Source organism: Microcebus murinus, chromosome 12 (assembly GCF_040939455.1).
Source record: "Microcebus murinus isolate Inina chromosome 12, M.murinus_Inina_mat1.0, whole genome shotgun sequence".
Lineage (NCBI taxonomy): Eukaryota > Metazoa > Chordata > Mammalia > Primates > Cheirogaleidae > Microcebus > Microcebus murinus.
Window position 1 is genome coordinate 40,147,924 of NC_134115.1, and position 27,082 is coordinate 40,175,005.

Sequence of the window (27,082 nt, forward strand, 5' to 3'; positions counted from 1 at the left end):
TAGTTATTATATACATCAAATTTTTAAAGATAAATTATTATTTTTATTATTTGTTTGAAATGTCATTTTACAGGTACAGATTCCATTTTGAAGGTGAGTTGGGAAGGGCTCCTACCATTTATAAGAGTACAAAAAAAAAACTTGCATAATTCCATTTTACTTTCTCCTCTTCAGCTGGATTTTAATTAGTGTGGCTTCATCTTCTTTAGGTAAAGGACCATAAACCAGATCTCTGTTCTGCACTCTTACTTCAAGCAGAATGAAAGCTCATAAACTCCTGTCTCTGGGATGTATCTTCTTCCCCCTGCTGTTTTTTCAGCAGGCCTGGGCTCAATTCCCACGGGAATGTGCTACTGTTGAGGCTTTGAGAAGTGGTGAGTGTTGCCCAGACCTGTCCCCTGTGTCAGGGCCTGGGACAGACCAGTGTGGCTTATCATCTGGAAGGGGCAGATGCGAAGCTGTCATTGCAGACTCCCGGCCCCACAGTCCCCACTACCCCCACGATGGCAGAGATGACCGGGAGGGCTGGCCCATGCGGTTCTTCAATAGGACATGCCAGTGCAATGGCAATTTCTCAGGACACAACTGTGGGACTTGCCGTCCTGGGTGGAGAGGAGCTGCCTGCGACCAGAGGGTTCTCACAGGTAAGTGGGGAGATAAATGGGTGGTCCCGATGAGACTCAAGGCTCTTAATAGAATCCTAAATCATTTGAGCTGGAGAAATACCTGAAAATCATAGTTTTCACAGTTGGGAAAAGTGAGGCTTAGAAAGGTTAGGAAATTTATTTGATTTAAAGGGTTGGGGTTGAAGCTCAGACCTCTGACTAATATTTCCTTCTGAAACATTTGTTCAGTAATTGCTATATGCTAGGAACTGTGTTTATAACTAGTCCTTTCAGTAACTCCTCAAGATAAATATGTTCATTGTCATAGATGGAGAGGTTCAGAGAGGTAAAATCCACATAGTTGGTTCTTGATAAAGCTGATTCACACTGCAATCTGTCTAACTCTTATATTTCAATATCTTCCACTACCCCTGCTAATGCACAAAGAAATTTCCGAACGTCATGATCAAATTCAGGCATTTTAGATGAACTGTCTGGCCTATCATCTAAATAGCATTAAATAAGAAAGTATTAAATAGTAACTGCCAGCAATATTTGATTGTTTTCTATATGTCAGACACTGGACTGTGTTGAACAGAACATTTATTGAGTCTTTATTATAAGCTGTGCCCTGATCTAATTGTTTTTATGTGTGTGCTCTTTGATTTTTACAACTCTATAAAGCAGGCATTATTTTCATCCACACTTTACAGATGAAAAACTGAAGCTTAGAAAAATGTGCCCAAAGTCACAGAACAAGTCTCTGCTGTTTAGCCACTATGCTACACCACCGACCTTTTCTTTGTAAGATTTATGCATTAAAAAGTCCAAGAAAAATGCCAATAGTGGGCAAAAATTAATGTGACAAGAATCACAGAATCATAAAATCAGAAAGAAAACTAATAGAAATCCTAGAGCCAACTGGAGAGAGAAAAAGATGGAGGGAGGGAAAGAGAAAGAAAGTAGGCTGGAAGAAAGGGTTTTAGTTAGGGGTATTTTTAAAGGAACAAAATAATTTAAAACATATTTGAACATATGGACATAGAACCATGCATGGGTAAAGGAGTCATGGGCTGTTACAAGATGAATATTATTCTTTTCTACCCATTCCCACAAAGCAGATGTTTTCATGTTTGCATTTTTTGTATCCCTAAAGTCAGGAGAAATCTTCTAGACTTAAGTACGGAAGAAAAGAACCACTTTGTCCAGGCTCTGGATATGGCAAAGCGCACGACTCACCCTTTATTTGTCATTGCCACCAGGAGATCAGAAGAAATATTGGGGCCAGATGGCAACACGCCACAATTTGAGAACATTTCCATTTATAACTACTTTGTTTGGACACACTACTACTCAGTCAAAAAGACTTTCCTTGGGGTAGGGCAGGAAAGCTTTGAAGTGGATTTCTCCCATGAGGGACCAGCTTTCCTCACCTGGCACAGGTACCACCTGCTGCAATTGGAGAGAGACATGCAGGTACGTAGAAAACCTTTCAGTTTTCAGACCCTTTACAGATGAAGTGCCTTGTTGGTAAGTCATCTTAATTCACTGCTTTTCCAAATGATCAAAACATGTGATGACAAAGCAGTTTCATGTTATTAATCTGCCTCTGACATTCAGTTAAGTTTTTCCTCATTTTGATTACTTGTTAATGAATCTTTATCTTTTGTGAAGTGAAAAGAAGGTAATAGGAACAATGAGAAAGCCAACTGAGATATTTGTAGGTGTGAATTAAGAGTTCAAAAATATTCTACAACTCTATAATTTAAGAAATGACTCTCATAAAATCCCTTCTCCACTAAACATAAGCAAATGCCCCTCCTGGTCTAGATAATACAGGTATGTAGATAATTCTCAGTATTCCCAGTCCCAAATACCTCATCATTACACTTGAATATTTCAAATATGGCATAGGATTAAATCATGAAAAAAAATTCCTTTCCATTTAGATTGCCTTATTTTCATTGAACTACTTTTTTTTTCTGCCCCTTACGACTTTGTTGCTTACAGAAGAAACCTATTGAAAAATTTTACATTACTATATGAGATGACAATTATGTTAATTTTGTATATCTTGACTGTAGTAATCACTTTACCATGTATACGTATACCAAAATACCATATTGTACACTGTAAATATATATAATTTTATAAAAGGACAAAAATATCACATCAGTCAGGCATTATTTTTAATGAAAAAACATTGGCCTTTTTTGGCATAAAGTGAACCTCAACTTAACCACAGTTATTTCATGCTTATTTTTCTAGCAGATATGCTCAAAACACATGAAAGTATCTAGTAACATAGATACTTTATTCTCATTTCTTTTACCAACTACCTCTGTTTCATGAGAAAAATTATTGCTATTTTAAAATAAGATTTGAAATTATTAAATTTCAACTAGGAAATCCACAAAGTTAACCTGTTTCCCATGTAAAATAATAGCAATGGATTTCTCCCTCCAAGTTAAAATTTAAAAATTAAACCTTAAAGTGTCTAAAGACAGAAAAGGTGTTTAAATACATTTATTGATTTTCAGGATGCTTGTGCCAGCATTATTCCGAAAAAAAAAAAAATGGTTGGAAGAGAGAGAATTAATGCACTAAAATATGAAATAAAATATTCTTTTGAAAGTAGTCTATCCATATGCAGTTTGAGAGTGATTAAATGAATTCATCTGATACTCTGAACATCATATTTTATAGCTCTGATTACAAGTAAGACATTTAGTAGATTATGAGTATATAAATCTGTCATTTGTAATTTACTGCAGATCTTCATGCCTTTAAAGTCATTTTCCCATGGGCACACCAAAATGAAAGGGCAGGTGGAAAGTATCTAAAAGCTTCGATTTTTCCTGTGTAAACTTCAACCTCCATGACTTACATTTTTAAAACCCAACAGCATGAGAGATCCAACAAATTACAATCTAAATGTAATGCACAGCTGAAATGCCACATGAATATGCTCTGGCTCCCAAATGTCAGTTACTGAACCACAAAGCTACTCTTAATGATCCCATGGAAGCTGTTACTAATTTTTGTGAACCACAATGATGGCTTTCTAAAGAAGGGCGACAAACCCCTGGAGACCAATAAATGGGGATGACTTGGAAAGCTCTTGGCTCTCTAGAACATCCAAGGATAAGAAAATGCATCCTAGAGAGGAATTTAAAATGAAAAAGCAGAAATGAATTGAGTGCTTGGGATTTAAGATAAAACAATGGCAATCCCTACATTTAAATCTCAGACTCTAAATATAACTCTTCAAAGGCCAAAAAAACTGAGAAATAACAAGTAAATATATGTCTTAAGAAACACAGTAAAATAAGAATGTTATCTTGATTTGAGCCCAGCATTTTTTTAAAATATGAGATCAGCTCTAAATAGAAACTAGGTCTCTGATTCTAAGGACAATAGGCACAAAGATTAATTTTGCTTCTGTTTAGTATTTCTGTCTGTATGAGTTTTATCCAGAAGCCTGAGTCCTAATAGTTTACATTCTGAAGCAGGGTCTCTAAATGAAACACCAAATTGTGGCCAGGCAGATGAGTGCGAAAGAGCCCAAGTGACCTGTGGCCAAACCAGAATCTGAATACCTAAAGTCATTCAAATGAAATTTCAAAATAGAACAAAACAAAAATCACTGGTCCACAAAATATATTTCAAGGCGGGATCTGGCTCCAGACTAAAAGCTAGTGATGCTTGAATGAAAGATAGGAAAATGGAAGAATGTGGAAATGTCAACGAGAGGATGTTATTACTGATAATTTTTGGTATAACCAATAAAAATGTAATTACCTGCCTAAGAACGAAAAGGAAGACCTTTTCCCCCTCCAAATTACTTGCAGGTTTTCTTCATAAGGAGTTGAGTTTCATTCCCTCTGGTGCTTAAATGAGTCCGTATCATAAATCTAAGCTTTGTTAAATTAGGTGTTTGACTCCTCTGGGCCCCTCAGACACTACTGATACACTGACTGGTACTTCAGTGGCTGAAGGCAGCTACCAGAAATAAACTGCCAGAGAGTAAACCAAGCAAAGAAGAATAATTATAAACAGAAACAGGGAATATTAACAGAGTTTTTGTGATCTAGGACATGTTGCAAGAGCCTTCTTTCTCCCTTCCGTACTGGAATTTTGCGACTGGGAGAAACGTTTGTGATATCTGCACGGATGACTTGATGGGATCAAGAAGCAACTTTGATTCCACTCTTATAAGCCCGAACTCTGTCTTTTCTCAATGGCGAGTGGTCTGTGACTCTTTGGAGGATTATGATACCCTGGGAACACTTTGTAACAGTAAGTTCCAAATGACAGCTAGGAGTCAGAACTTCCCTTTAGAAGTTAAATATTTTAAAGATTAAATATGCTGCCTGGAAGGCCCCGTTTCATTCTACTAGGGAGTTCAGACGAAAATCTACTTTTATTATATAGAATCAGTGTACAGATATTCACTAACTGCTTCGAATATTCAAGGCAATCTATAAGGTGCTCCAGGGGAAACAAAGTGCGTACACATTTTTAAATACCTTTTCTTGAGTAATTTGGTTGGTGCATTGCTAACTTCTTTATTTTGGAAACGTCTAGGTGTTTAAACTAATCCTCTTAGTTTTCTTAGCACCGCTCAGTAGTCATGTGTCTTGTGTTGGAATTTCACAGAAAATATTTCCCAAGAAAATCTGAAAAATATGCAAAAAAAGTTGGAAATATCCAGGGAGAAAAAAAATTTAAAAAATAATTCTTTATTCTTATTCAGTCAGCAAGTTAAAAACCAAAACGTGATATCAGGGGTACATTTTAGAAAAGGAAGATATTGTATTGATGTGTACCAGCTAGCTGCTTTCCAACTCTCCCAAGGTGACAACAGTAAGAGAATGTCTAACCATGCCTAATCCATTGTCCTAGCATCCTCTCTCTGGTGATCTGAATGCCACATCTATCATAGGTCAAATTTCTGTTACATGTATATCTTTCCCTAAGCTTTGTATTCTCTTCCTTTTGTCATATTATAATCTGTCCCTATGACAATAATCAAGATTTAATTATTAGACTCCCCAACCCCACTTAATTTTTCATTTTCAGGCATGCCTGGCTATTTTAAACTTTCACGTAAAAACTAGAATTATGTGAATTCATTTTATTATTATAGTCATGTATATTTATTTTGCATATATTTATATATATAATATTAAATTATTTGTAAACTTATAAAAAGTATATTCTGAATATATCAGAAGGAATTAGATATTTTTTCACCATTAGAAGATTATTTAGCTGTACATAGGAATTAAAGAAAGGATAATGTATATGAAATTGTCCTCTGTAGAAGTTTAAAAATTAGGATAAATTTTTCTTTGATATGTTAAACAAGTGGTCCCACCTTGTGGCAGAGAAATGAAATTGATGATCAGAATATCTTCAGATGACATGCCATTTATTTCTTTCTGGCTATGCTATTGTATTTTGGCCTGGGAGTTTTCCAGACATTTTCCAATCTTCCTGATGATTGGATACCAAAATAAACACAATTTAAATGAGTAAAGAAAATTATAACATAGGAGGGGAAAAGAAAGAAGAAGAGATTGTGTTTTTATCAGTTTTTCTTGTCAGTGAATATACCAAATTTCCTAACTCAGACACATAGTTTCACAAGAAACTGAAGATTATTTATTTTAGGTTAAACAAATTTCAAATTTCTTGTCTTGGTTAAAAATATAAAGACTTAGCTTAGCATTTTATTTATTAGATGAGAGAAAGAAAATAACCTAAGATTTTATTGAACACATATTATGTGTCTAACATGGTGTCAAATGCTTTAATGTGGTATTCTATTTAATCTTCATAGTAATTTTTCTTCCCTCTACTTTTCTTTTGGAATGATCTTATTCATTCCTATGGTTTCATTGATCACCTTTTTACAAGAGACCCATACATATACATATTTAGATCAAATTTCCCTTAGGTATTTTATATCTATGTCTTCATATGCTTGTTAAATAGTATCTCTTCAGCATTCCATTAATGCACCAAACTTGGTAGGTTGAAAATGTAAATTATTATACCTAACATTCTTCCAGCAACTAAAATGTCATCATTGATTCATCATATAAAGAACATTGTTCTTTCTTCACAATACTTCTCAAATCTATTTTTTCCTTGAGATAATTTGGAACTTTCTATTTATATTTAGGTGGAAATACCACAGGACTCAGATCCATAATAGATGCAATGGCAGAAGTTGTCCATATGAGAACAAATTTAAAAATCAGTAGGCTAAAAATATGCTAGTTTAAGTAGTTTCTTTACTGTCAGAATTCTTTGCTATGAAACTTCATGGGCAAAATAGGATGTAGCATTTCAAAACCTAAGTAATCAATGCTTTTTTCTTGGAATTTATTGATAGTTCCCTAAACAGTAATCCCCAAAACATCAACTTGAATTCATAGTTTAATTAGTGGAAAGTTTTTGGTGATAATATACACCTCAAAAATGTACATCCATTTCCAGTCCCAATATAGGCATATGTTTTATTTATATATTATATAAAGTTCATTATGCCAATTCATCAAGTACTAATTACTATGTTAATTGTAAAGCACAGAACACAGGAAGCTTTAAGAATGAGATAAAAGGAATATGAGATGAAGTTGTAATATTATCTCTCCCAGTCTAGTGGATAAATTTGTCCCTCTAGGACATATATATTCTTCCCTGGAGACCATTGGATTGACAGCAAAATGCTCCTAACCAATCTCTTCTCCCACCAATCTAAGGCTTCAATTTCTCTCCACTTCCTAATGAATTAAATATAACTTTTTCATCTTGGTATTTGATTTTTTCCCAATATGGCTCTTGTCTGGTTTCCCATTTTTCACACAGTCCACTACTCTCCTACATTGCCACATACTCCAGGCAAGCTATTTCCCGAATAGGCCCTTTTGTACAGTTAGCATGATCCTTCCCATATAATGACAGGCACAAAACAACTCTTCAACACCTATTAAATGCCAGCCACTGTGCCAAGACTGAAGGATGCAAAGACTTTTATTGTAGATAGGAGTTTTTGTTACAGAGATAAGAAAGCTTATCATTTTGTTATTTCCTTTGCCTACAATGTTTGTCTTGTAAAATTTCTCCTGTTTCACCTACTGAAATTCTTCTCAGTCCTTCAAAGCTCTTTGTAAATCTCTCTTCTTTATGAAACTCCCCTCTTCCTCTCTCTGCCCCTCTCCTTTAAGACATCTGTCATATTATCTATCCTTAGTATCACAGCTCTTTGTTTGCCTGTTTGTTCCTGTTCTTCAAAATTTTAGTTTAGTCCTCATATTAATTGCTGGAAAAGTTGAAAAGTATGTGTTGATTGAAATATGTACCACTTTCCAAAGAGATTTATGGTTATTGTTTTCTTATTTTTCTGAAGGCTTAACCCACTGGCATTTGGGTGCAAAATTTCATGTATATATGAAATACAGATTTCAATGTGGAATTTAGCGTTTATGAGATTATTTTGGCAAAATTCAGTTTTCCATGGAATTTTCATTTTAATACATTCTCATGAAAGAAGCTTATATGGATTCAACAAACACCAGGGCTGTATCTGTTCGTGTGGTCATTTTTTTCTTCAGATGTTTTTATGTATTGCATATCTACTCTACTCACAGAAGTAGGACATAGTAACTGAGATTTTCTAACATTTATGCTACTAAATATGCATTTTTAAATTTTCTCTTCTACCAAGAAGAACATATATTTCAGTGTTTGTGCTATATGTAAAGTTTTAAAGAGCAATGGTAAGGCCTCTAAACATTTCGTGAATGTCTGCATACCCCATCTTTTTCCAGGCACTGAGAATGGGCCAATTAGGAGAAATCCGGCAGGAAATGTGGCTAGACCAATGGTGCAACGTCTTCCTGAACCACAGGATGTCGCTCAGTGCTTGGAAGTTGGTTTATTTGACACACCTCCTTTTTATTCCAATTCTACAAATAGTTTCCGAAACACTGTAGAAGGTAAATAAACAAAATCAGTGCTTTGAATTGACCTAGTTATCAGAGTAAACCGAAGTATTCAAAAGCAGTTCTTTTGAAATGGCTTTGAATAGCATATTGATCCTGTGAGTTTATGTGAATGAGGTTACCTATTATTATTCATCAGTTCAGAAAAGAACTTTCTTAAAGAGAAGTGTCAGACCATGAAACTCTTTTGAATTATTATAGGAGAAACCCTTGGAAATTATTCTTCAGTCTCTTAAACATCTAAAAACTAATTAAGTTCATATTTCTGGTAATTTGCTGGCCAATATGTGTAACTATATCAAGGTCTAGCATTGGCAAATATTAATAATATTCAAAATTTTGACAGCTTACTAAAATTTTTTTCTTTAAAAAAAATAAGAGTAACAATAAAAGAATTCCAAACAATTAGTTGACATCCACTAAAGCCAGGTTTGGGCAAATGTTTTATTTAAGTCTATATCAACCTATAATGTAACTTTTTTTAAAGGTCTATAAAAATTCAAATTAGTACCTACTAACATTGAATTTGGTTTTCTTTGTTTCTCTCAAGCGTTTTTAAAGCTGAGAAAACTGAGGTCTAAAGAGACAAAATGACTTTCCCAAGATATTCAGATAGGTAGTAACAGAACACAGATTTAAATCCAAATTGTCTAAATCCATACCTTTATATAATAAATTTTGATACCTTCAAATCATGCTTGATATATATATATATATATATAGTTAAAAGTGAATATAAACACATTTAACTTTATTATAAACTTGCTGTCATCAAATTCTACCTTAAATATAACGTAGAACATGTCAGATGTATCCTGCCCCCCTCAAAAATGGGACTAGACCTCCCTGCCCTATGATCTGAGACAGTTGATATATAAACCTGATAATTAATTTTAATTCTTTCCCCTTTTATGCTCAAAATTTCTGCCATGTTTATCTTTATTCTGACCTAAATTTTAATAACTACATGAATACACTGATTTGGAGATCATTCAATAAATAATCACTGTATTTTGCCTAAACTGATATCCATAAACTAAGTCTATAAGTACTTATATTTTTAAAAATGTGCAGATTGTGTGTTCTAATGCCCAATCAGAGAACAAATTATACTGATTTCCCGATAGAATATATAAAACGACTAGTGCCTACCCATAAGCCATGTATATTAGAGGCAATCTTTAAATTATTTTTGAATCAAGTAATAATGTAATAAATGCATGAAAAAGTAATTAATGAATCAATAATTGTCTGTAACTATACAATTAATCTTAGGCAAAGAGAGAACAGGTTAACATATTTTAAATTTGGATTTCATTTATAATATACAACCTTTTCCTGATCTCCCACTCCTAGTCTTTCAAGCCAATCAGACAACCTACATTATAGATCCTCCATTTTTATTTGTGATCTGTCCTGTGTCTATCCCAGTCTTCTCCCGTATATATGGAATATATAGAGAAATATATATATGTGAAATGGAGATGTTTATCAAAAGTTTTATAAATGTTTTGACAGTAGGCTTTCCAAACATTTAAAACTAGTACAGGGATGGTAAGAAAGCTCTGGAAAATTATAATTTACCTACAAAAATAAAGTAATTTTCTAAAAATAAACATGCTGACAGTCATTCAAAAGGAGTAAGGTAGGAGGCTGAAGTAACATCTGGCAATTTAAGTTCCAAGACCATCAGAGCGGTGTTCTCCCAATTGTGTCAGCAGTTTTTATTAGAAACTGGAGATTTCTACTATCTTTATTTCTATGTAGAGCAATGTCTGCCTTGTCAAATATAATGTTCTATATATTCTGACTGGTATCCTTTGCAGGTCATTATTTTTAACCTAGAGGCTACATTTGGGATGTCATGCTACTAGCATAAAACAAACCTAGCTCTGGGTATAGCAAGCAAATGTCATCAACCATAGGTACAGAGAAGCAATGTTATCATATCAAGGCAAAAATTGGCCTGACATCCTTAGGAAAAAATTGTTTCCCAATATAATCACTACTGTTGATTTGAAAAGTAAGATATTTGCAATGGTTTTTACTATTTCCATCCTTGCTTTTATGTCTAGGTTACAGTGACCCCACAGGAAAGTATGACCCTGCTGTTCGAAGCCTTCACAATTTGGCTCATCTATTCCTGAATGGAACAGGGGGACAAACCCATTTATCTCCAAATGATCCTATTTTTGTCCTCCTGCATACTTTCACTGATGCAGTCTTTGATGAATGGCTGAGGAGATACAATCCTGGTGAGATACTTTCCAATACCTTTTGCAGGCTTATCCAAACAGGCTGTTATAGTGGCAAAGTTGTCAGTTTAAGCTGAGCACTTAGCATACATAAAATACACTTCAAAATAAGGGTAAAATAGCTATGATATCTAGCCATTTCCAAATGTTCAAAACCACTTTGAAAAGGCAGGCAAGTTTCTTAGAGTTATGGAGGCTGAGGAGCCCAAGGTTGAGGGACTGGGTCTTTTGAGAGCCTTCTTGGCTAGTGTGGACTCTGCATAGTCCCAAGTTGGTGTAGGGCATCGCATGCTAGACTGAACATCCTAGCTCAGGTCTCTTCTCTTTCTCCTCTTATAAAACCACCAGTTCCTCTCCCATGATAAGCCATCAGTCCATTTATATGTGAAAGGATTAATCCATTCATGAGGGAAGAGTTCTCATGAAGGGGACAAATATTCAAACCCAACCTTCTCACCTATTCCAACTCTTCCAAATATAGTCCATTAGTGTCTACCCAAGCCCACTTCCAACTCTAGTTTTATGACATTCTATTTGGTATTTAATTTTACACAAATATGGGACAAGCAAACAAACAAACAAAACCAATATTTTGCCACAAATAACTTATCATTCCTTTTATCCCTCATGACAGAAACTCACTAATAATATAAATGCCCATTGTTTATGTTTGAATAGAAAGAGGAGAGATGGCAGCAAGCAAATAGGATTTCAGGATCTTGATTCAAAACTTTAACTATTTTTTGTTAACAGAATAAAACCCTGGGAATAAAGCTAATAATGATTTCTGTAAAAGTAAACAGAAAAAATAAAAGTATCAAATAGAAATAGTCATAGTCAAGGACAATCTCCAGTAGATACACTGTATCTCAAATTTCAATTATAGATGATACTACAACAAATGTCAGGTCCACTTTTTTCTTTGGTTTTGAAAAATAAGTTTAATAAATTTTATTCAAATGAGTTTTCCATCATTTAAAAATAAAACAATTAATGATCATCATAAATGATAAAATACTAAAATTCCTCTGCCTTTAAACCTTCTTTTTCTATTAAGTGATATGTTGTTGCTGTGTTCAAAGCATCTGAACTCTGTTTTATGTAATTCCCTGTTCTGCTGCAGAAAAACTCTCTTTATGTCTTTATTCAGTGTAAAATTGTTTCATGTTCTCCTTGAATATCGGATACCTTCAGAACATAATAATGACATTAATACTACCTTTATTATGTTCATTAACAAGTTGTCTTTGGAATAATTTAGATATATCCACATTTCCATTGGAAAATGCCCCTATTGGACATAATAGACAATACAATATGGTGCCATTCTGGCCTCCAATTACCAACACAGAAATGTTTGTTGCTGCTCCAGACAACCTGGGATATGCTTATGAAGTTCAATGGCCAAGTGAGTATTGAAAATGTATTTTTACCGTGATGATTTCCAAAGGCAAATTTGTTCTCTTTAAAGTAATCTCAGTATTCTGAGGCTACATTTTCCATTTGGAATTAGAGGCTTTTATTCAGATTTTTATTTGGGGATAAAGAGAGGGAATTTCACATTTGCTAAGAGCCCACTCTAACCTAGCATTAAGCTGATTAGAAAGCACTCTATCTCATTTAATCTTCACAACCCTTTGAAGTGACTATTATAATCTTCCTTTTACATATACAGAAGCTGAGTCTTAAAGAGATTAATTGTTAAAGGTCCACATTTCTAGTAAGAGGAGAGAATGAGTTTTGAACTTAGGCCCACCAAGTAATAGTCCCAATTTTTCTACTACACCATGTTGCCTCCATTCATCTATACTAAAGGAAGAGGGAGTAACATACTCTGCGCTACTTTTTCTGAGATTTTGAACTTTAAAACTTTTTTTATTTTAAACTTCTGTCTCAACAAAGGCAGTAGGGCATAGTAGAAGAGCACAGAATTTGGATTCTGAAAAATCTGGATTCCAAACCAACCCTACAGCTTATTCACCAAGTAACCTTGGGCAAGTGACTCAAACTGTTTGAGCCATCATTTTCTCATTTTTTGAATATTAAAAGAAATTAGAAAGTACCTTTGAGATGACAAGTGCAATCTTAGGCAATATGACCAATATAAATAAAATATCAGGATTTCTGTTAAAGTGCCTGGGATAGTGCCTAAATTGGGGGCATCGAATTTTTGGTGATAGCTATTTTAATGTTTATCTCTTCACTCTTCTTTTTCAAATAGGTCGGGCTTTTAGTATATCTGAGATCATTACCATAGCAGTAGTTGCTGCTTTAGTACTGGTTGCAGTCATTTTTGTGGGTGCTTCTTGCCTAATTCGTGCCAGAAGCAAGATGGATGAAGCCAATCAGCCTCTCCTCACTGATCAGTATCAACACTATGATGAAGAGTATGAAAAGTTCCAGAATCCTAATCAGTCTATGGTCTGATGACAAGTGACCTCATTTCGTAGACATTAGTGTCACAAAACTATCTGGTTGAAAAATAATAAATTGAGTTACTAACTATATTATCTTATACTTTCTTTCATATATATGCATATGTTGGAATTGAAATTCCATGCATTTGTTTTCAGAGCTGGGAAGGGGCATTCAGACTCTTTTCATAAGGTTCTGATTTTCAGCTCCATTTAAAATGGTGGGTTGCACTAATTCCATGATATTTAAGGGGATAGTGTAAATATCTTTGGCATGTTTTAAAGGTTGACTATATGATGATATAAATAAGCTGCTGTACTTTGCTGATATGTGAAGGAAAATAATGTTTGACAGTAAATCTATGTTTAAAATACATGAGTGTGCATTTCTATAATGTTAAAATATAAATACATTTCCATTCATTAATATTGGTCAACAGATATAAAGGAAGCCACATTTATTAATTAAAATAAATTAAATGGTGTTATAAATAAATGACGTCTTGATTAGCTTTTTAAAATTAGTCTTCCCATTTAAAGACCATTCAAACATATCATTTGGTTGGCATATATTGTTTAGTCTTAGGTTCAAGGCCACAATAAAATCACAGTCATTATCACACTTTAAAGAGGTAAAAGCTTTACTTTTTAAAGAGATAACTGACATTGCATATGTTTGCCACTATGTTCCCATATGTTTGCCACTGCGTTCCCCTACCTCCCCTTCTCAATTCACTGAAAAAGGAACTACGCATATGTACATTCCACCTCCTAATTTCTCTTCTAATATCTTAGAAGTCCACAAAGAAAGCATAAAGGTGGAGAATATGCTTCATAGTGCTCTGCAAATAGTATTCTATTCATTGTGTTTAAATTTAAATAGTACTCTCTTATCATTTATGAGCATTTTTGTATTTTCAAAATAAAATATTAAATAGTGTTTTATTAGTTCTCCTTTTCTATCTAGCTCCATAAGAATGCTATTTTCCCCCATCTTCTAATATGAAATATTATCTTCTCTTTTTGATTTTGTGCTACAAAACAATATTCTCAAGAATGACTATATAGGCTGTTCATAAGTGAATAAATGTTTTAATTAAAATTTGTGACCAGGTGCAGTGGCTCACATTTGTCAACTGAGCACTTTGGGAAGCCAAGATGGGAGGATTGCATGAGGCTAGCAGTTTGAGACTAACCTGGGCAGTATAGAGAGACCCCATCTCTGCAAAAAAATTTAAAATTTAGCCAGGTGTGGTAGCATGTTCCTGTAGTCCCAGCTATTTGGGAAACTGAGGCAGGAAGATCACTTGAGCCCAAGTGTTTGAGGCTGCAGAAGCTACCATTGTTGCTCTGCACACCAGCCTGGGTGACAGAGTGAGACCTTGTCCTTAAAAAAATAATAATAAAAATAAAAATAAAACTGGTAAAGAGACATAATAACGATAATACTCATATATTATAGAAAATGGCTAATCTGATACACCCAACTCAATAACTAGAAACAAGATTAAAGTTATATACCCCTGATTGGATACTAAGTTTCCCTATATTAATAAAATTTTAAGACTATATGCACAAGATAAACAAAATATATTAAAGAGTATGAATATAACAATAGGATGTTTTAAACTATCATTGCTAAATTTATTCTCTTGGAATACATTGTGATTTATTAAAATACTGTATATTCATAGCTTTTCAGAGAAATCATTATGTAATGTAAGATTCCTTTTTATATAGAACATCAATGAAACTAAATAACCCACTTTATATTTCTGTAGATTTACTAATTACTTATTTTGGGAACATTAATTAAGCACCTACTAGATTTCAGAGATAGTTCAAAGCACTGTAGATTTGAAGAAAAGAAAGTCAGAATTATACAATTGAGAAGGTCATATTTGACTTGTGCTTCAAGGAATGCCAGTGGAGTTACCAAATATAAAAGTAGAGAAGGGCATTCTTCTCAAAAGTGACAGACTGAACAAAAGCACAGAAGTCTGAAAGACCATGGAGCATTAGAAAATATAAAGTAAGTCAGTGTGACTAAAGCGTAGTTTTCCTTAAGAGGAATAGAAACATAAATCAGAAGTAAAACCAGAGTGCTCTATATGCATCCTAAAAACTTTGGAATTAATTCTATAGGAAAGAGGGGGAACTCAGAAATAGGCTGTGTTTTATAGATGGTGATATTTTGTAAATAATGTTGAGGATTGGTTAGGAATGGGTAGAGTGGAGCTTAAGAGACTGGTTAATATGAAATACATTGTGGGAAAAAGAAGGAAGGCCTGTCTTGAAACCTAAATATTCATTCTAAATAATTTTAACTGTCGGAAAAAGCTACAGACATCATGTTATAAATATACCTTTGAGAAAATAATTACAAAAATAATTAACAAAAGAAGACAGCAAGAGAGAAAGAAAGGATGAAAACAGATGGAAAACTACTAACAAAATGACAGTAGTAAGTCCTCACCTATCAATAATTATTTTAATGTAAATGGCTTAAACTCTCAATCAAAATACTTAAAATGGCTGAATGGATTAAAAAACAAGATCCAGTGACTTGCTGTCTATAAGACACTCACTTTAGATTTAAGGATCACATTGGTTGAAATTGAAGTGATATAAAATGATACTCAAAAAATAGTAACCAAAAGAAAGTAGGGGTGGCTGTACTTATTTAAGACAAAATAGACTTAAAAAGTAAAAATTGTCTTTAGAGATGAAGAAGATCATTATATACTGATAAAATGGTCAATTTAAAAAAAATATAAAAATTATCAATATATACATACCCCTGTCAGAGCACCTAAATATTAATATGTAAAGCAGATATTCAGACATCTAAAGGGAGAAATTGATAGTAATAAATGATAGCAGGACACTGCAATAATGAATAGGACATCCAGGCAGAAGATCAATAAGGAAAGAGAGTATTTGAACAGCACTGTATGCCAATTGGACATATACATAACATATATATAACATTCCCCCTAACGGCAGCAGAATATACCTCTGTTTCAGCAACATGTTCTTCTCAAGTGCACATGGAACATTCTCAAGCATAGATTCCATTTTAGGTAACAAAACAAGTCTTAACAAATGTAGAAAGATAAAAATCATTACAGGTATTTTTCAGACTGCAATAAAGAAAAATTAATAATCAATAGTAGCAAAAAAAGGGAAAATTCACAAAGGCAGAAAATAAACAACATGCTCTTGAATAACCATTGGGTCCATGAGGAAATCAAAGGGGATTTAAAAAAATATCTTGAAAGAAATGAACACAAAAACATAACATACCAAAACTTACGAGATGCAACAAAAGCAGTACTGAAAGGGAAGTTTAGAGCAATAAATGCCTACATTGAAAAAGAAAAAAAGAAAAATCTCAAATAAACAAGCTAACTTTAGAACTCAAGGAATTAGAGAAAGAACAAGAACGAAACTCAAAGTTAGCATAAAGAAGGAAATAATAAAAGTTAGAGCAGAAATAGAGAATTTAAAAACTTAAAAAATCAAGAAAACTGAGGGATTTGGGGAGAAAAAATAAAATCAACAAACTTTATGTAAACTAAGAAGAAAAGGGAAACAAATCAAAATCAGAAATGGAAGAGCACATTAAAATATATTTCAAAACAAAAGGATAAAAGGGACTTTTATGAGCAATTCTATGTCAAAAATTGTATAATCTATAAGAAATCAATAAATTCCTAGAAACATGCAACATACCAAGACTGAATTAAGAAGAAACAGAAAGTCTGAATAGATCAATAATAAATAAGGAGATTAAATCAGTAATTAAAAACCTCCTCATAAAAAAAAAGTGCTGGACCAGATGACCTAAAAGGTGAATTCTACACACGCAGAGGAGAATTCATACCAATCTTTAAATTCTTCCAAAAAATATTTTTAAAAAAGGGATACTTCCAAATTCATTCTATGATACTAGCATCAACCTGATGCCAAAACCAGAGAAAGACACTGTAAGAAGAGAAAATTCCAGGCCAATATCCCTGATGAAAATAAATGCAGAAATCTTTAATAAAATGCTAGCAAAATTAAATCAGTAGCACTTCAAAAATAGCATATACCATGACCAAGTGGTATTTATCTCTGGTTTGCAATGTTGGTTAAATATACATAAATCAAAAAATATGATACACCACATAAACAGAATGAAAGATAAAAGAACACGATCATTTAAATAGATTTGGAAAAACATTTGACATACTGTTACTGTCTATGTCATACTGACATAGATTCTACATATAAGTGAGATCATATAATATGTCATACTTCATCCATGTTTTCTTTGGTTTGTTGTGTCCTAATATATAACTGTGTGGGTAGTGAAAGGGGAAGAGAATTTTAAAAACTAGGATTTATATGGGTTTAAACCAAATTCATTTATCTTTCAACATAGTACATTTCCTAATTTTCCTCTATTGGAATTTTCCTATAAAGCTGGAAGGAATCTTAGCACTATCCAGTCTGGCTTTTTCATTACCCAGATAAGAAAACTGCCAACCATGGAGGTGAATACTCTTGTACAAGGCAACACAACTAGGAAGAAGATAATGAAGTTGAGAATCCAAGCCTACCAATTTCCAGAGGAAGTGAAGCAGCTTCTCAAACATTTCTTTGTAGTGTTCTATTGTTACCACTCCAAAATTATTAAAGAGAAATATTTTAGTCACTTTCCTATTAATATACTTACTTTTATATTTCTTTAGAACTCATTTTATTTGGTAAGGGGGATATAGGATAATACAGAGATTACAAGCTAAAGCAAGAATGTAAACAGCACAAAAACACAAAAAAGTGGTGGTTGCCCCATAAGTACAAAGATAGGAATAATTAGGCTAATCAACGTCTTTTTTCCAATTTCTAGTGCAGCGAAAAGTAAATATCTACCAAGAGAAAGAATAAATGGACATATTTTACTAGTACAAGTATACATGGAACTGAAAGATAAATGAAACCAAACAGTTAGTAGAAAGTAGGAAAGATGAAACTGATAAGGCCCTAAAAAGGGAAATACTGTTGACTAAGACTATAGAATTGATACAGGAGGAATTAACTATCTATTAGAAACTTTTCTAGAAATAACTTTAGCCTCAAAAAACAATTGGAAATATGTAATTGCGTAGATAAGGCATCACACTAAATGTTTTCTAACATAAATAAATATATAAATGAATATAACAAATATTAATTTTATAATTATTTTCTTAATATATTTTTAAGGTCTTTGAAATACAGAGTTAAATTTTTGTCTATTTCTCTATCCTCACCCTAGTGAAGTGTCTTGCATCTAAGTTATGAATAAATGCTTATTAAAAATAATAATAATGTCTTGAAGAGAATAATGAGGCCATAGCTAATGCAAATGAATGATAATAATTATGATTTCAGGGCAAGGAGAGGGATTAAACAATCAAAATTTGTTAAAACTGATTATCCAGAGGGCAATATTTGGGGAGTGCAAATATTTCTATTGCTAGAAATGTATACTCTATAATCAAAATAAGCAGTTTAATAATTCTTACGTCCTTAAGTAATTACTACTAAAATCTTACTATTTTCATTTTCTATTATTCCATGCTTAAATAAGAATATCTAATGATTGGTTTGTCTCTTATAATAAGAAAAAAGAAAAAGGCATATTCATGAATAGTCGGCAAAAAGCCCCATTGTAAATTAATAAATTGTTTTTCTCATACACCTGGGGATATCAGTAATATACACCTTTATTTTAGGACCTATCTTATACCCTTGAATGGTTTGTATGTAAAAGTTTTAAAACTAACCTTTGCAAAGAAGAGAGACTTAACACTGAACTAGCCAAAATAATGTCTGCCAGGGCTCCCTTAAAAAGTTAATATTTATTACTTTGAAATGATCAAATAAAAAACTACATTTCATGTCAAGTGAAGGAGACAGAGAATATAAAAGGTATCTCTCCAGAGGGGTAAAAACAGTAAAATAGTTTTCTTGAGATGTATATTCACTTCTATTAGGTTAGAGAAATTAATTCATATAAGTACATAAAACACTAGACAAATATAAAAGTGAGATAATTATTAATTCTAAGAAAACAGCCATTTGTGTCAGAAAGAAAATGTTCTTGTAGTAAATAGTAAAAACAATGATTAAATAACAACAAATGTGATATAACTAAATTAGAAAATGGAGGCAAGGGTAAAGTGAAAAATGTTGGTGGTAGGGCTATGATTAAACTAAAGTCCTCACTACCCATAGTAAAACATCAAAACATACTATCTCTAAATTTTAAAAGAAAGGTAAGAAAGCTAAGTTTAAATATATTATTTAGAAACAGAGGCAAAATCAGAGGAAGCAATTTGAAGAGCTAAAAATAATCATATCAAGAAGCACTATAAGGGGAGTTTGAAGCAGGGGACCTTGGTAGTTTTCATCAACCTTGAGTTTTTAAAATGGAAATTTTAAAGACAAGGATGATGCTTCTGGGAACTTCAGTGAAGAATGATTTATTTCAGAATTTATATCTCTAAGCAGAAATTTATTCTTAATGTTTTCTCCTGTTATATAGAAAACCGTAGACTTTTAATTCGGGAAAAAGGGGAAAAAAAAGAACAATGAATAAAATTTGTTATGGCTTTCAAACAGAAACTTAGCAAAATGAGTAAGCACAGTTATCAATCAATTTGATTAAATAAGTAAATTACACATGGAAATACACTCTGGCATTCTTTTTTATTCTGACTTCAAAAATACAGGCTTCTGACATGTCGTAAAATGTATTTCTGCATTGTTGTTTCTTTCTAGTCTTCAGATTTAACCAGACTTTTGTCAATAGATCTGCTAAAAATTGAATAGAATATTACCACAAGATGGCAGCTTTGAACATATTTCAAAATGTTGATTATGAACATCAAATGCCTCCAACTGAAATGAACAGAGAAGACATCTGCTATTGCTTTGCTGGTTTAAAAAATGTTCATGTGATCCTTGAAAACAGAAGACATGAAATTTTCATTTCGGTCGAAATGCATTTATGTGATTAATAACCTCCATGTGGCTGAAATTCTCAACTAAATAATAATGATGAAAACGTATCTTCTTTATAGACTCAAACTCTCATGTATACATTATCCCCCTTCATCATGATCACTGATCATCAAGGCCTTCTGGACCACAAAATGAAGAGTGAGTGGCATATCACCCAAATGGTTTCACATACAATAGATGATTATGCCAGGACCAAAGACACTGATAATTTGTGACAAGGGTGAAAGGGCTAGCCAGCTATGGGGATCAGCTGAGAATACAAATAGTGAAAGTCATGGTTAACTAAAACTGGCCTAAGACAAGGGTAAAAAAAAAAAAAATCCATTTTTAACATATCTTGAAAAAAATTCCAATTTATAGAATAGTTGCAAGAATACAATGAACTCCCATGTACATTGTACCTAGATTGGCCAATTGTCAATATTTTGAACATTTGCCTTGTCACTCAATTTCCACGTATGCCTATGTATATATTATGATTATTAATATTTTTCCTGAACAAGATTGAAAGTAAATAGCAGCTAATAGGCCTTTTATCTCTGTTTCAGTGTGTGCTCCTATGGACAATGACATTCTCTTATGTAACTACAATATTAACCATCAGGAAATTTAAAATGGATATAATAATACTACCTTCTAACACACGTCCCATATTCAGATATTTCCATTTGTTCCAATACTATCCTTCAGAGTAATGTTTTTAAATAACCAAGTCAACACTTTGAAGAAGAAATAAAAATAGTATGACATAAAAATACCAACAATATAAGAGAAATTTAAAGAGTAAAAAAAAGGTGAGGAGAGGATCTTCTGTCAAATTCCGGTTGGTTAAAGTCAACATCTGTTTGTGATAGGCAACATTATAGGACTAACTTGGATCCAAACAGCCCTAGGTTGGCTTCCTGTCTCTTCCATTTATTAGCAATGTGTCCTGAGCAACTTGCAGCATTTCCTTAAACCCCAGTTTTCTTATCTGTAAAATAAGGGAGATTCTTATAAAGTAGAGATTTTTAGAACATCAAAAGTAATAATGTAAAAATATCCCCAATGCCTAGAATGTAGTAAGTGCTTAAATACATTTTAATTTCTATTCCTAGAATCATGAAAACTTAACTCTTTCCAACAACCTCCTTATAAAATGGTTTGGCAAAAAAGAATTTGTGCTCCAAAGTTAAATCTCTTGGTTCACGATACCATGTTGCACACTGGTTTCCAACTGAACGCGCTCATCCCACTGCCATCGAGGGGCATGTCACAGCTAATTATCTGTCATCACGCCCTGTTGCATAGGCAGTACCTTGCCTGCTGCTGCTGGGACCTCAGCGCTGTCTGCTGATTCATTTGCATTGCCTCCTGAGTGTCTCTGCTGTATATGGATCACACAGAATGAAGCCCAGGGGCCAACTGGCAAGCCCATCTGAATTGTGGAACATATCTCAGTCCCCTCCTCATTACTTAGTGAGTAATGTGGGGGATGTTCCCTGGTTCACACACCCTGGCAATGTAAACGGTCATCTGCTGCCTCATCTGCTTCTCCGCGTCTGGGGTGCAGGACCAGATCGGCTGAGGAACTTTGCTAGCACTTATGCAAATAGCTATGGGAGCTCCTGGGTTTGGCAACGTTCCTTTCGGAAGCCTCATTTGTGGCTGCACCGTCTGCCTCTTTTGTGCTTTCACAGCTTTGTGAGGCAACCTCAAAATAGATCTCTCCCATACTCAACTTGTATTTATGTCCCTTTACCGTGGAAAGACTAAAACCCTTCCCAGCACGTTTAGTGGTCCCTGTTCAGTGTCTGAGAGACTGTGATGTTTTCATTTAAACTCTGAAAGAACATGTATTTGAGACAGAATCAGTACTATGCATATCTATTTCTGATTCCTCAATTTAGATTAAAACACATAAGTGAATTCTTACAGCGTGTGCAGACATAGAACAAGTCCCAAACTGTTAGGCATATATGTATAATATACTTTTGTTACAATATAAACATTCTTCCAAGTAAAATGCATAGTACTTTTAAAAAATAAAATGAATCTGCTTTGAATTTTTAAATTAGCTCTAAAGTACTGACTTCAGGAAGTAACTCTGGCATCCACAACAGGGCATTACTGAGTAACAAGGACACAGTTTAATCTTGGCATGAATTCTTATTTCATTAATAGATGAAGTTTCTTAATTTTTCCTTCTCTATTCTCTACATTATGCTATACTTTGAACTATGAGATACTCCTATAGAAACTAAATTGAATGTCTGCTAGGAAAAGAAGGGATAAAGTAAAGCATTGTAAATCAGCCCTAACTATGGGAAATTTATCTACAAGAGGCTGTAAAAACCATGGAAAATAAGTGATGCTTAAAGCTGATTTCCTCTAGGTGTCAGTATAGTCCTAGAACTTTCAAACCTTAGATGTAATGAAAAAAGAGCACAGTAAAATAAATGTTTATTGCCAGTCCATACTATTTATACATTTGAAAGATTTTTCTTTTGAAAACTGAACTAAATTTGCAACTATGAATGTTCATCTGCAGATGACAGAATGGATTTTGTACTAGAAAGAACGAAATGTGGTTATGATATATTTCCACAAACACACACTGTTTTCTACATATTTTTTGGCATTGTAAGACCCTATCATTCTTGTTAGATATCATAACTTACCCTGTCTTGTATATACATATTAACATTTTAAAAGCTTAATAAACATCATCTTAGATAATTATTGATACCCATTCAACAATTGGACCTAGTTAACATGCCCATTGGCATGGAGTCTTGCATTATATCTTGATCATCAGCATGTAGATTTGTTTAATTAGATTAACATAGGATTTTAAAAGTAGTATAACAACATATTAATAAAAATATGTTAATGAGTGTGCAGTTGATATTTATCATAACATGTACTCTATTAAAACACTGAAATCCCCATTCATCTAGCCATAGACAATCCTTCTCTGTCTTTTCTCCAAATTAAGTTTCCTCAGTAGGTTATATATCATCTGGATGCCACCCATTGATCAGATCAGGGAAGCAATAGTGACATTTCTGCACCTATATATCTAGTATATTTCAGAAATTCATTATATCCTACCTCATAATTTCACATCAAACTTTATTTTTAAAAATGCCACATCTCCAGAAATTTTTTTAAAAAGCAATAAATAGTCACATACACTTCATTTATTTTATCAGTTATGGAGATTTTATGATGTTTTATTTCTCTGAATAAATACCTTGATATGTAATTTTAAGTAAAACATATTTCTGAAGAGCTAATAAAAATCATGTTAGTCAAGAACTTGGGTAACATAAATAACCCAGCCAGTTTCCCATGAAAGTCCTCAATCCAATTTTTTATGACACTTGAGGGGTGTATGTACGTATATAAGTGTCTACGTGTATGCTGGTATGATTTGTAGTCCCCCCAAAATGCTGGGGATCTGATGAGGCAGATCCCCACACACAGAGCAATCAGGAAGCAATAGTGTGTTGACAGGAACTTCGAGATCCCTTTCAGAGCTGCCACGCAAAAGCCAGCACAATTTCCATCCTCTGAACACACAGGGCACCTTGGGTCTCATGTTTCTAACATTATCTGATAAGGGAGCAAAGTATTGGGAAGCCTAGTTGGCCTAGATTACCAATCTATCATGATCTGGAAGACATCACTGGAAAATTCAGAAATATGGCTCTAATGACCCCAAAGACAACTCTGTTCAATAATAGCTAATGTGGTCCTTCTCTGATCAAAGGAGACAGAAAATTAAAAAAATAAAAAATAAAAAAATAAGCCGGGCGCGGTGGCTCACGCCTGTAATCCTAGCACTCTGGGAGGCTGAGGCGGGCGGATTGCTCGAGGTCAGGAGTTCGAAACCAGCCTGAGCAAGACCCCGTCTCTACTATAAAGAGAAAGAAATTAATTGGCCAACTAATATATATATAAAATTAGCCGGGCATGGTGGCACATACCTGTAGTCCCAGCTACTCGAGAGGCTCACGCAGAAGGATTGCTTGAGCCCAGGAGTTTGAGGTTGCTGTGAGCTAGGCTGACGCCACGGCACTCACTCTAGCCTGGTCAACAAGCGAGACTCTGTCTCAAAAATAAATAAATAAATAAATAAATAAACAAACAAACAAACTAAACACCATGACAGAAGTGACCCTACCTACTAAATAAATGAATGTTTATTCATTTCTTGTTTTGAATAAGTGACAAATTGTTAGCCTATCCTGGGCAACAAATTTTCCATAGTCCTATAGCCAACTCTCCTGGTTGAATATTATGAGATTATAGTTGAAGATCCAAGTTCTCCAGATAATAGAATTGGGACTATGCAAACTTTTTTTGAGGCTTTATTTGCATTTTGTTAAAGCACTTTAAAAAATCCTATTTTGCTTCAGTAGAGATTTTAAGGAAGATCTTTGGAGAACTCTAGAACAATTATTTTATAAGTTTAAAATACTGTCTTGCCACTATAACAAATTACCATAAACCTAGTGGCTTAAAACAACACAAATTTATTTTCCTTCAATTTTGGAAGCCACAATCCCAATATCAGTTTCGATGAGTTTACATCAACATGTAGCTGGGCTTGTACTCCCTCAGGAGGCTGTAGGGGGTAATCCTTTTCCTTTTCTTTTCCATCTTCTAGAGCATTTTGCCTTGCATTACTTGGCTCATGGCCCCTTCCTCCATCTCCAAAGCCAGTAAGATGACATGTTCTCTCTGATTCTGTTTACATTTGCTTCTGCCACATGGCCTTCTTTCCTGGGTTAAATCTCCCTTCACCTTATAAGAAAATTTATGACTGTATTTAGGGACCACCCAGATAATCCAGGATAATCTTTCCATCTCAAGGTCCTTGATTTAATCATGTCTGCAAAGTCCATTTTAGCATGCAAGGTAACATTCACAAGTTCCAGGGATTAGGATCTGAATATATTTGAGGGCCATTTTTCAGCCTCCCACAAATGCTTTCTTTGTGTACCCATTTCAAGAAATTGGCTCAGCTATTACCAAGAGAGAAAAATGAGGCCAGTTCCAAATTTTTCATTTTTCTTCATTAAATTGCCATGAAAAGTTTATCCTTAGCCTTTTTTTTTTTTTTCTGGCAATGATAGAAGACACCGAATCAAAATTGTAAAACTAACTGGAGAATTTTGCTTTATGCTCATAAATCTTCCATGAAGTTTCCTGCTCTCCAATTATTTTCCCTCCTCTCCACCTGGAACCCTTATTTTCTCCTATATTTCTACCCAAATTATTTCTACAATAAATATTTTGGTTCCAACATTTAGCAGAGAATTTCAAATTTTCCCTCTTGAAGCTAGTTTGTTTGTTTTCCTTTTGTTTAAACGTCCATGTAATCAGGATGGCTTTAGAAGTCAGAGCTTTCCCAAGAAAGGTTAACTCACCTGCCCTTGTAAAAACATTTTTCATACTTAAGAAGAGTCCCAAGGGGGCTCCCTCAGTTCATTGCTCTTCATAGTCTATAAGCTCTCCTTAGGTGATCTCAATCATTTTCATAGTTTCAATTACCATTCTTAAACTAATAATTCCCAAATCTCTATATTTAGCCTTAGCCACTACCATGAGTGTCAGTTTCACATATTTAACTGAAGGCTGGACAAATCCATTTGATAAGCTCTCAGAAACATCAAATTCCATGTATCCCAAATGGAATTATTTGTTTTCCCTGCAAAAAAAAAAAAAAAATGCCTCTTCCTCCTTCACCCTGTGTCTCAGAGCGCTAGCATTCATGATTCACTTCAGCAGAATCTTGAAAGTCATGTGGATTCCTCTTTTCTCTTTAATCTGCCAATGGGTCTTCTCATCTTTATAATGAATATACGCTATGTCTGCTCGTGTATCCTTCAAACTATTTTTCAATTGTCTTTTCTTTCTCCAGTCCTTTACCACAGCCTAGATCTTTCCAAAGCTTAAGAAAGGTCCACGACATTTTCACTTTGTGAAACTTTCAGAATGTTAACATATGAAAACAAAAATGCCACATTGGTTATAAAATATATATGTTAAATACATTGAATAAAGTAATACTTCAATAAAAGTAAAACTGTGCTATTCATGGGACAGTTATATAGCACTTATAAAAAAATCAGATTGTGTTTCAGGAAATACAGCTAATACTGGAATATACATTTAAAATTGTTTGAATATATATTCTTTCAAAACTATCAGTATTTATCTGAGACTGAATACACAATCTCATTTTGAGATAATATTAACATCTATATTTGAGACTCTCCAAATGGGAGTCCAATACCAGTGGCCTTCTCATGACTTCCCTCTGCTCTGCCCTCTCTTCCATGGGTAGAACCAGAAATCTGATCTTCCAAATCTATCCTCCTCTCCACCAACAGACCAATCTACTAAGTCTTGAATATCTCCCTGCCCCATTTACAACAGTAAAGTACAATCTCCATAGCATGGCATCCTGTGCCTTCTGTGACCAGTCTGTGATAGCTCTTTCTACAGTAGGCTCATCTTTTGTTTCTTCCACCTCCCAAATTTTAAATTCTAGGATTACAAATTGCTTTTCTGAAAACACAATGTTTTTTCTTACTTCCGTGCTATCATTCATGCTATTCCCTGTGATCTACCATGTCTGCACCTGAAAACTTCTCAGGGGTCCACCAGGCAAGAGTCATCCACTCCAGGTCTCCTCTTCTGATAGGCCAGCAAGGGCACTGTCTTCCTCTAGGGTATGGTACCCC

At 33.9% G+C, this 27,082-nt stretch overlaps 1 protein-coding gene across 1 annotated transcript; it reads left to right on the forward strand.

The window, feature by feature from the left end:
* Positions 1-259: 259 nt before the first annotated feature.
* On the forward strand, positions 260-13,371 carry TYRP1 (tyrosinase related protein 1). The gene is made up of 7 exons (XM_012769721.2): positions 260-644; positions 1,762-2,081; positions 4,700-4,904; positions 8,447-8,614; positions 10,696-10,875; positions 12,137-12,283; positions 13,097-13,371. The coding sequence occupies exons 1-7, from the start codon at positions 260-262 to the stop codon at positions 13,300-13,302; spliced, it is 1,611 nt and encodes a 536-aa protein (XP_012625175.1). The 3' UTR covers positions 13,303-13,371.
* The last annotated feature ends 13,711 nt before the right edge of the window (positions 13,372-27,082 follow it).